This window comes from Enhydra lutris, unplaced genomic scaffold, assembly GCF_002288905.1.
Source record: "Enhydra lutris kenyoni isolate GAN:26980312 unplaced genomic scaffold, ASM228890v2 scaffoldscaffold74, whole genome shotgun sequence".
NCBI classification, from domain to species: domain Eukaryota; kingdom Metazoa; phylum Chordata; class Mammalia; order Carnivora; family Mustelidae; genus Enhydra; species Enhydra lutris.
In genome coordinates, this window is record NW_019154158.1 from 5,678,209 (window position 1) to 5,690,111 (window position 11,903).

The following is an 11,903-nucleotide window of genomic DNA, read 5'->3' on the forward strand; positions in this document are numbered from 1 at the left end:
CACATTTAAACTCAGTCCTCTGACAAATATCAGGGATGGGAGCCTGGCGGCCTCAGTTGGTAGAGAACCTGACTCTGTCTCAGGGTTGTGAGCTTAAGCCCCACACTGAGTGTGGAGATAACTTAAAAATAAAAATCTTTAAAAAAAATGCCAGAGACAAGTTTTATTGTACAATTAAAATTGACAAATTATTTCCGTGTTGCTTTTACTAATTTTTTAAAATTGGTCTGGGATTTTCTTTTCTCCAGGGGATTGTTAAGCTTAAACCTGTGAAATGGGATCTAAACTTGAAAAGTATTTTTTAGTTTCTGTCATTTTGGGTTCCAGATTTCTCTCCCAAAAGCTCTGACAGTATAATTATACATATTTGAATCTAGATTTTGCCCCCTACTAGAAACAGAACTTGTTAGAGAGTTTGAAAAAGAAGCCTGGTACTATTTGGCTAATAGTTGATTAGCCCATTAGTGATTAGATCACTACCAGCTAATAGTTGATATAACATGTAAAAGCATGGATAAACCTTATTACAAAGGTTGAGGAAGCCATTTCCAGACCTACACTAACATTAAATCCCTTGAAATATATCCAGTGAGGATAGTAAAAACAAAACAAAACAAAACTATGAATTAGGTAGGATACAGTGTGCCTTAATTTTCAAAATTTTTTTGTGTGAAAGGCAGTTTTTCTCATAGCACTTCTTTTGATAAGGGAAATTGCCAGTTATTAGAGGTTGGTCTTCTAAATGCTATCTTCAGTTCTTCTATTTTCACTTCATCTTATATGTTACCAAATTTATCTAGAACACAAGAGTGTTATTAACCTCCAAGAAAACTCTAACACCTTTCCATTGTCAGAGAAATATGTTGAAAACAGTTAACCTGATATTCAGTACCACCATTTTTTGGTTGTAACCTTTGGTTTCTAAACCTTATCTTAAATTATTTTCCTGTACTCTGGGCTAACCCAAGCCAGGGGTTGGCAAACTCTAGCCTGCAGACTAAATCCAGCAGACTACCAATTCCTGGATGGCCTTCAGGGTAAAAAAGATTTTTCCCATTCTTTTTTTTTTTTTTTTTTAAGATTGTATTTATTTGAGAGAGAGCATGAGCAGGGAGGAGGAGGAGGAGGAGGCACCCCTAATTTTTTTTTTTTTTTTTAGGATTATTTTATTCATTTAGGGAGGGAGTCCACAAGCTAGGGGAGGGGCAGAGGGAGAGAGAAACTCAAGCAGATTCCCTGCTGAGCCTGGAGCTGAGACAGGGCTAGAGATTCCTGAGATCATGATCTGAGGCAAAATCAAGAATCAGGCACTTAACCAACTGAGCCACCCAAATGCTCCAACTTTTACATTTTCAAAAGGTTAGAAAAGAGTATCTTGTGCCATGTGAATATAAAAAATTCAAATTTCGGTATTCTTAGTTTCCGTTTTTTTGTTGTTGTTGTTTTGTTTTTTGTTTTTTTTTTGTTTTTAACACAGCCACTCATTTATTTACATATTTTCTGTGGTTGCTTTCATGCAACAATAGCAGTTCAAAAGGTGCAACAGAGACCTTGTAACTTATCTCTTTGCAGAAAGTCCACCAGCCCCTGACCTAGATATTCTCTATCTCTTCACCTATTGAGATTCCTGTCCTCTCACACATTCTTTTTTTTTTTTTTTTAAAGATTTTATTTATTTATTTGACAGACAGAGATCACAAGTAGGCAGAGAGGCAGACAGAGAGAGAGAGGAGGAAGCAGGCTCCCCGCAGAGCAGAAAGCCCGATGCGGGGCTCGATCCCAGGACCCTGGGACCATGACCCGAGCCGAAGGCAGAGAGGCTTTAACCCACTGAGCCACCCAGGCGCCCCCTCTCACACATTCTTGCTGTCACCTTTAGAAGGCTGTCAAAGAAGAGTTTTCAAAAATTTAAAAACAGGGGCACCTGGGTGGCTCAGTGGGTTAGGCCGCTGCCTTCAGCTCAGGTCATGATCTCAGGGTCCTGGGATCGAGTCCCGCATCTGGCTCTCTGCTCAGCAGGGAGCCTGCTTCCCTCTCTCTCTGCCTGCCTCTCTGCCTACTTGTGATCTATCTGTGTCAAATAAATAAATAAAATCTTTTAAAAAAATTTAAAAACATAATTTTCCTACAAATATCAAATTAACATGAGCCAAACATTTAACTCACTGATGGAACTGGTAAGATGGTAAAGCTGGTTTCAGGAGCATTTAAAGATCTAAGTATTTAGAGAGACCAAAAATAAAGTTAGGATAAGGTTGCAGGTTAACAAAACTGGTTAGCGTTCTACAGAGCAATAAAACGGTGACTTTGGGGTTAGCTTTTTTATCACTCAGAGATCTTGAGCTCTAAACATATTACAAACAGCAAAGTCAAACATAGGTGCCTTTTCCTAGAGAACAATCCTTGGGGAGGCAGGTTAAACCATGTCCCAGTATGAACTGAAAGGTCATCCCTCCACTCCTTGCTTTATTTCCATGTTTAATTTTTCTTAACAGGGCCTGTCCTTATCCAGTCAATATCGACCTCTCATGTTATGCTCCTATTGCTTTCTGTATTTCCGTTATAGCACTCTATCTTAACTTGTGTATTTTGTGTTCTCCAACAGGCAGTGGGCTCCTTAAAATCATAGTATTTGAAAGGTGGGATTTAACACCCCTTTCAAACAAAGATTTGAGCTCAGTATCCAATGTCTGTAGTTCCTAATACCTGCCTTGGTCAGCATAGACCACTAAGTCCTTAATGTTAATATTTAGCCAACACTTTGCAAAATGAGAACACTTCAGCTTCCTTTGCGTTCCAACTAGCGGCGCCCTGGTGTATTTGTCCCTCCCTCCACTGTTAAGCAGCCTTCTAGGGTAGTCAGTACTGTTTTCATTCTCTTGGTTACTATTCCTCATTAGAGCCCAACCAAGTCCAAGGGACAAAGCGGCAGTTCCAGAGATAATGGTTGAAAACAGCTGGGGAAACTTCTCCAACAGATGCGTGTCCTGGTCTCTCCATCCTCATAAACCTGGACTCTCCACTTAAATAACCTCCCTGTCTCACCTACAGCAGTAATTATCTCAAAGCAGGACCAAACGCCCGCCCCAAATGGCAAACATTCCTCCTTAACCAAAGACCTCAAATTTCCGCTGCTTGTGGAGAGGGTCTCCAACCTTCAGAACCATGGCCGGGTGCACCCAGGCCCTCAATTCTGAAGTTAGCCTTTTTCCGCAAACTTATCACCAGCACAGGCTTTTCTCATGTTTTTGCGGGAGAATGTTTCCTCAGTAGACTGGTTTACTCCCTCAAGAGCAACCAAGCCGTTTCACTTTTCAAGCCTCCCGACTCTGCGTCCCTCTGCCTCAGCCTTCTTCCTGGGGCAACACAGCCGTTTCTCAGGGAGATGGCCCGACCCGCGTGGCCAGACGGTTAGACGGCCAACGGTTTTCTAACGCGAGAGGGGGAGCGCGGGAGGAGAGGCGGGAACGAGTCAGACCCGAGGGAGCCGACGCAGGGCGGGGCCAGCGCCGGGAAGGATCGCGAAGAAGCTGGGAGGCCCCGCCCTTTCCGTAGATATCTCTAGAAAACCGCGCAGGAGCCCGAAAACAAAGAGTGCGCACGCGCGGCGGCAGGGCCCGGGCATTTTGCTGCGTCACCAGCCGCCGCCCGGCCTCACCACCCCTCGCTCGCTCGCACGCACGCACGTTCATTCTCCGTCCTCGCGCCCCTTTTCCTACACTTTCCTCTTCTCCCCGACCGGAGGAGCCGCTCTTTCCGCGCAGTGCATTCTGGGGACCCAGGTCGAGCCCGCCGTCGCCTGAGGGAAGCGAGAAGAGGCCGCGACCGGGAAGAAAACGCCGAGTCGCCACCGGAGAAGAGCCGACTGCCCAGCAGCTGCCGCCGGAGAGGCCCGCCCACCCGCTCGCCCGTCCCCCTGCCCCGTTCACGATGTGAGTGCGACACCCGGCCGAGGGAAGGTCGTCCCGGAGGGAGGCCGAGGCCGCGCAGGGGGCTGCCGGGAAGCTGCCGTCTCCCCTCCCCCGCTTGCGGCCCCTTCGGCTTTCTCTCTCCGGTGGCGGCAGTCGTTCTTTCTTGTGGGAGGTTCAGTATCCTTGTTCCGGTTACCGTTGGCGGGTGGAGGACATTTTTCCTCCAGATGTCTTCTTTCCCCACCTCGGAACCGTCCCTCGGCTTCCCCAAGGCAGAAATCCCACTTTTCCTCATTTCCCAGACTGGGTTACTCCAACTCCGTAACTTAGCCTTAGGCCTTCCTCTCCTGTGAGGTTTTCTTTTTTGCCAAGCGGGCGCCCTGGAGGCGTGGACCCTCTTGGATAGCCACTTGGCTTTTTGGGTGGTGGTCTGATTCTACCGCTCGGTGGTGTTGGGACCAGGCCCTGGGCCAAATTCACCTGTGGTGGGTGCTCCCAAAGGCTGGTGGTTCTCCTCGTAGAGGACCACGCGGCCTTGAGCCGTGAGCGACAGGTACTGCTAGGCAACTGCAGGGAGGTCGTACCGTCACCATCTCTACGGGGTCGTGATTTCTTGGGTATGGGTCTTTCCAAGCCTCCTCCTAACGCCAGTCTTTTGATGGGAGCGAAGGTTACCCAAACTGAACCATGTCCCTGGCCGCGAGGAGTTAGTATTGAGCAGGTAGCACGTGGCGAGTCGAAAGATACTTGGGACATTTTCTGTGTTTTACATTAAACTTAAGGTGAGGTTTCATTACCCTTTTTTAATGAAGGGTGAAATAGGTACATAGTTGCCTTGTTGTCTTTGAGAGCTTAAATTTGTTTACGCTGAGGTGACAGGTTTTTGGTTTTTTTTGTTTGTTTTAACAATTTTCGTTGATCATGGTAAACTAAAAAACATAGTGATTTTTTTAAACGAATAGAAGTCTGGCATTCCCACCTCCATTATATTCTTCTCAGGAAAAGTTCTGTTCTTCTAGATATAAGAACTGTTGGTTTTATAGTTTTTTGGATACTAACTGCTTCCTCAAAGTTACATAGGGAGACTAAATGAAGGGTAACAATTTCAATTCCTCTGAAAAGTAACATACTCTCAAAGGTTCGCTTAATAAAATAATGATACTGTTGGTGAGTATATTGGGTTAGACGTCTAAATGGATAAGTTTTGGATACAAAACAGCTAGTTGATGATGGAGAGCAGGCCTCAAGAACCCAGGAGTACTGTATAAAAGGGATATATTAGAATTTTGGAAGGATCCCACACCCCCTTGGTATCTAATAAAACACTTTACTCTATATAAGGTAGCTTTCTCTTTTCCCTTTGAAATCTCTGTTCCAAATAATGTAGCAGAATTGTCAGTTTTAAAATGCCTTTTGTACTTTGAAACTCCATGAGGAGAAAATAAATTCTCTGAGAAGCTACCAACTGTTAATAGACTAATGTAGCCAAACAAAATAATATTTTCCGTAAGAATTACCAAGCTTGACTTGAAAAACACTTTTGGGAGGTCACATGAAATAAAGAGATAAGAGACATTAGATAAATAGATTAAAAACTCAGATGAAAAGCATAATAATCAATATTCCAAAAAGCAATTCTAACTTACAAGAATGCTATGAAGTGTGTGTTTTGAAGAGGCCAGATAAATCCCTTCTTACAAATGCTGTCTTGCAAATTATTTAGGGGATCTTCTTGAACTAATGACTTGAATTCAAGTTTACAAGATAAATATTATGAAGCGGTTATTTGAATTGAAAAAAACCTTGAGTGGATCATCCAGTCCCCGGAAGACTCTGGCAAAATAGGGTTCATTTTGTGGATGTTTGCTATTAATTTTTTTTTTTAAGATTTTATTTATTTGACAGAGATCACAAGTAGGCAGAGAAGCAGGCAGAGAGAGAGGAGGAAGTAGGCTCCCTGCTGAGCAGAGAGCCCGATGCGGGGCTCAATCCCAGGACTCTGGGATCATGACCTGAGCCGGAATCAGAGGCTTTAACCCACTGAGCCACCCAGGCACCCCATGCTGTTAATTTAAATTTATGTTTAAGTAATCTCTGTCCCCAGCATGGGGCTCCGACTCATAAGCTGGAGATGAAGAGTTTCATGCTCTTCAACTGAGCCTGCTATAAAACTTATTTTAAGGTGGAGAGAGATACTCATATTTGGATATTTTAAGGGTTTTACAGTGTGTTTTTTCTCATTTGGATGTTCTTCAGTAGAGGTGTTCTAGATATGTTTCTTTGAATCAGGTTTTTAAAGTTTTGTCTAATAGTTTGCATAAAAACTCGATCTCTCACCCTTTTTGGAGAAGGGTAGGATTTTAGGACCTCTCCTTGTGGGGGGAGGGTGCTAGTTTGCCTTGTTTGTTTGTTTATTGTTTTTTAAATCTATTGTAGTTAGTTCTGATTCTGATTTAGACTCATTGACAATAGATACAAACGGAAAAGTTCTATTTTGTTTTTTAAGGAAAAGTTTTCTTTTTCGTTTGTACTTTTAAGTTTCTGTTGGCTTTTTGTTTTTAGTAATCTCTACACCCAGTGTGGGGCTTGAACTCATGACCTGGAGATCAAGAGTCCCATGCTCTTCTGACTGAGCCAGCCAGGAGCCCCTGTTTTATTTAGTTTTAAGCTATTTGAAGTCATTCTTTGGGTTGTGTTGCACTTGAGTTAATAAACTCTTCAGAAACGTACTCTATCTCTAGTAGTGGTTGAAATCTTTTTGTTATCACTCAGTTTTATAAAATTGAGTCCCCAAAATAAAATTGGTCTTTAGTCTCCAAAAGTAAATTCTAATAGTGATCATATGGCGTATGGTTGATTTTTGTAGGTTAAGGAAGAATAACTGCTGATGGCTTTGTTCATTGTTGATTTCTTAACCAGTGTAACCTGGCAACTGGATTTTCTTCTTTTTCTCTGTGTTTAGTTAGGCTTTAACTAGAAAGCAGTTGAAACTGGAAGTGACAAATCAGTTCAGTGCAGGCAAGTATATACTGTTAAATAATATACCCATGTTTAATTGTGTTTTTTTTTTTGTTTGTTTCAAAAGGGGGTCTTGGGTGGTAGTGATTGTCGCTTTTCAGGAAAAAAATACCCTTGCAGTGTGGACTATTTAGAATCAGTATAGCTCTCAAATTCTTAAAATATCTGAGTTGCTAAATTGGAAATTATTGAACCTAGTGTATTTTGCTGCAGAAGTACAGTATGTGTTGTAGTAAACTTTTTATTATCTACCGTGTAGATTGGCAATGATAGATCTTAAATTTGAGGCTCACTACTTTGCTTCCCTAGGTCACCTTTGAACTTTTTGGTTTTTCAGGAAGATACCAATTACTTTAACCTTGAGCAGCAGTTTGTTCTTCCCTATATTGTATTCCAAAGCCATAATGTGCTGTTGTACATTTTCTGTACAGTAGTTGATCTTTACAGGTTGTCATTCTGTATTGCTAAAAAGTGTTTGTCACGGTCCTTTCCAGCTCAGCATTTTAATTATCTTTGTGTACTGGAATGATCTAAGTTACAGAGAGGTGTTTTGAAAATTTTTTGTATGTATTTATGTTCCAAGATCTAGTTCTTTCACACAATGCTAGTTAGTATAAGGAACTGTCCTATAGGATTAGAACTCAGGATTTCTGACAGAGGGCTTATTTTTTCCACTTTACAAAAAGGAAGAATAATTGAGGTGATCCTCTTATTTCCAAAGGAATAAATATGTTTCTGTAGTTCTGTTTTATTATCTAATCAAGCTGTTTCTGTTAAAACCTGTGTCTTTTCTTGACATATGGTAATGGAGCCCAGAGGCTGAAATTTGTTTGTAATGGAGGCAGTGAGACATTGACCTTGTTCGAGTCTTGTTTGTATGTAGAAAGGTTACTGTATCTGCTTTCGAGATGTTTACAAGGATATATGCTAAAGGTGGGAATATAGGAAGGTTGGGGTTGCTTGTAAGAAAGGTTCTTAAGTTTTGGGAGAAATACTATCTTTAAGAACAGCTTTCACTTTGATGTTTTAGAGTAGGAATTACTAAATAAAGGAACTGACACACAGGTTCACGAATGTTCTTGGCTTGCCCCTTTTGGTCTTAGTAGGTTGTGTTTTGTTTTTGTTTTTGTGGTGATGTTGGCCAAAAGGAGTAATGTAGCAGCTCTGTTTATTATGTAGTTGGGTCCAAAAACTTAAATTTGTCCAGACAGCCTTCAGCCTTTGAAAAGTTAATTCACAAAGGTTGAAAGAAAAATGTCATTTCTTTTATAACCACAGTTACTGATGGACTATGTATACCCTTTGGGCATTGTAACTTCTTACATCTTTAATTCAGATTGGGTACATCTATCTCAATTTCTCTTCCCCACTGATTTTTTTTTTAATGGCTCCCCCACCCTTTTTTAAAAAATCAAAACAGCCACCAAAAATCTATCTTCACAAAAATGAAGGTAAATGGAGAGGGATGTGGTATAGTCTACTTTGAAACTGAACTACCTGCTATCTTTTTTTTTTTTTTTTTTAAGATTTTATTTACTTGAGCGAGAGCACAAGCAGGAGGGAGGGGGAGAGCAGGGAGTCAGATGCTGCAGGTCTCAATCCCAGGACCCTAGGATCATAACCTGAGCTGAAGGCAAATGCTTAATCAACTGAGCCACCCAGGCGCCCCACCACCTGGTGTCTGGACTGAGGTTGAGTATCACTAAATTTTTCTCAAATCTAAAATACCTGCAGTAACCCTCTGAGTTTCTCATGGTTCCCTGATGCACCTTAGCACATAATTTGGAAGCCACTGGACTAGCATGTGTATTCAGATCACCTTTCCAGAAAGTTTTACATGGTAGTACAACTGAGCTACAGTGATCTGAAAGTATGAGAAACGTATCTTGGGATTTGTTTGAGGAAAGAATATGTGTATATAAGAGAGTGGTTTTAGACATTTATAGACCAGGCTTTTGATGAAGGAAAAACTACTCAGTCTATGAACCTGGAACTACTTTTTCCCTTTTTATACGAGAATTTCATGTTTCCATATCATTCCTCACTTAGTACAAACTTAAAAAGATTTACCTGTGTCTTGATTCTCTTCTACAAATGATGGACTATTTGACAAACTTTTAAAAAATCTAATTCTGAATTTTATAGCCTCTTACTGCTGATTTTTTCTTTTTTTCTTTTTTTTTTTTTTTAAGATTTTTATTTGACACAGAGCACAAGTAGGGAGAGAGGCAGGCGGCGAAAGAGGGGGAAGCAGACTCCCTGCTGAGCAGAGAGCCCGACATGGGGCTTGATCCCAGGACCCTGAGACCACGACCCAAGTGGAAGACAGAGGCCCAACCCACTGAGCCACCCAGGCGCCCTGATTTTTTCTTGGTTTTAATGAGTTTTCTTCTATAATCCTTCTTGATGTTTAAAGGTATTCTGAGATGTATAAAAGATTAGTGAATCTAGTCTTTTTTTTTTTTTTTTAAGATTTTTTATTTATTCATTTGACAGAGATCACAAGTAGGTAGAGAGACAGGCAGAGAGAGAGGAGGAAGCAGGCTCCCCGCTGAGCAGAGAGCCCGATGCGGGGCTCGATCCCAGGACCCTGGGATCATGACCTGAGCCGAAGGCAGAGGCTTTAACCCACTGAGCCTCCCAGGCGCCCCTAGTGAATCTAGTCTTTAAGAAGCTTCCTACTAAATAGAAATGTGTTTGTTCCTAAACCTAGAATAGATTTACTCCATTATTAAGCTTTAATAAAAAGCTAGTCTTCTAATTTCTATTGTTTTATCTTAGAATTCAAAATGATCCTTTAATTCAGACAAGTAATCATGCTCTATTAAGAACAAACTTACAAGGAAACGGTCATTAAGTACAGTTGACCCTTGAATAACACTGGTTTGAACTGTGTGGGTCCACTTGGGCAGAATTTTTTCCAGTAAATACAGTACTGTATATGTATTTTTTCTTAAGATTTTATTTATTTTAGAGCGCACAAGCAGGTAGGAGGGGAAGGGCAGAGGGAGTGGGATAAGCAGACTCCCTGCTGAGCAGGGAGCCCAGTGTAGGGTTCAGTCCCAGCACCCTGGGATTATGACCTGAACCAAAGGCAGACAACCAACTGAGCCACCCACCCGCCCCCTCCTTTTATTTTAAGTAGGCTCCATGTCCATCATGGAGCACAATGTGGGGCTTGAACTCAGAGCCCTGAGATCAAGATCTGAGCTAAAATAGAGTCTAATGCTTAACTTTCTGAGCCACCCAGGCAACCCATAATGTATTTTTTTTTCCTTAGGACTCTCATATCATGGTCTTCTTTTGTTTTATTATAAGAATATAATGTATAACATATAATATACGAAGTATTTGTTAGTCTACTGTTTACATTATCAATGAGGCTCTGGTCAACAGTAGGCTATTAAAGTTTCAGGGGAGTCATAAGTTACACTTGGATTTTCAACTTTGTAGGGGGTTGGCGCCCCTAACTCACATGTTGTTCAAAGCTCAGCTGTACTGATAACCATAGCATGTTACCTTTTTTGTTTTTTCTCTTGAGAATGTTATCTTGGTTTGTATTACCGATTTATACAATAAGAAAGATAAACTGTAGTTAGTAATGGATCTGATCCCTTTACCCATATTTCCTAGAAGATTTTTGGACTAAATTTTATTTAACTGGAATGGAAGCTTTGTCTGTTTCGTTGACTGCTCTATCCCCAGAACAATTCTTAGCTCTATGTTTAAATAAATATTGTTTATTGAATAACATTCAAACTCTAATGTTTAGTTGCTAGGCTTGGCTACATGAGGTGCTTGATAGTAAAGATTGGGCCTAAGAGGAGTTTTTTACTATGAGTCCCATATTCTGCTGTATCACATTTCAGCCAAATTCTACTATATCTTCTGTAGAAAGTAGATCAGTGGTCAGTAGTTGAAAGATAGTTATGAAAGCCATCTTACAAATTAACCTGATCTTATATTTTGTTAATTTGAGGTTTTGCTGTATTTTGGGAAATCTGAAAAAGAAGTACTGCCAGATCCATATATATCTTCAAAGTACATTTGACTTGTTTGAGAGGCCTTTATTTTGGGAATAGTTTTGTTGGTTATGTTTTAGATAGACTGATCCTGTCCTTATAAGAAGTTGGGGATGTAGTCGGAAAAGGGTGTGACTCTTGATCTCAGGGTCCAGGAGTTTGAGCCCCACGTTCGGTGTAGAGATTACTTTAAAAAAATAATAGAACTTACAAAATTTTAAGGAAGTTAGTTTTTTTCAGTCAAAATTAACACTTATTTTTGCTTTTTTCCTGTTTGATTATTTTTTGAATGAGGCCATGAGTTAAAGATAAAACATATTTTAAAAAGTTTGCCTATTTTATCATAAAGATTGTTAATATTCACGTGTCAACACTTTTCAATGCCTTTAATACTTCTACAGAAGTAGGACATTTTTCTTTTAAATGACCATTACTGCTATTTTCTCCAGTACATTTTTCTATATCAAAGAGCTTCTTCTCTTCTTCTTTCTTTTTTTTCCTTTTCTTTTTTGACATTTTATTTATTTGACAGAGAGCACAAGGAGGGGGAGCAGCAGGGAGAGAGAGGCTCCCTGCTCCCAGGACCCTGGGATCATGACCCGAGCCAGAGGCAGATGCTTAACCAGCTGAGCCGCCCAGGTTTCTCCTGTACATCCATTTTTTTTTTTAATTTCATTATTTATTTGACAGAGATCACAAGTAGGCAGAGAGAGAGGAAGGAAAGCAGGCTCCCCGCTGAGCAGAGAGCCCTATGCGAGGCTCAATCCCAGGACCCTGGGATCATGACCTGAGCCGAAAGCAGAGGCTTTAACCCACTGAGCCACCCAGGTGCCCCTGTACATCCATTTTTTTAAAGTGAAGGGTGTTTGTAGTTTTCTGCATATCGAAATTAAAACTCACCAGATTGGGGCGCCTGGGTGGCTCAGTGGGTTAAAGCCTCTGCTTTCGGCTC

The 11,903-nt window shown here is 41.1% G+C and overlaps 1 protein-coding gene across 3 annotated transcripts in view; it reads left to right on the forward strand.

Moving 5' to 3' along the window:
- The first annotated feature begins 3,339 nt into the window (after window positions 1–3,339).
- The window catches only part of LOC111160212 (prostaglandin E synthase 3), a 24,176-nt gene continuing 15,612 nt past the window's right edge, over window positions 3,340–11,903 (forward strand). For all 3 annotated transcript variants that reach the window (XM_022523118.1, XM_022523120.1, XM_022523121.1), the window contains exon 1: window positions 3,340–3,932. In XM_022523118.1, the coding sequence (XP_022378826.1) occupies window positions 3,931–3,932 (2 nt within the window). In that variant the 5' untranslated portion in view covers window positions 3,340–3,930. The remainder of the gene's footprint in view (window positions 3,933–11,903) is intronic.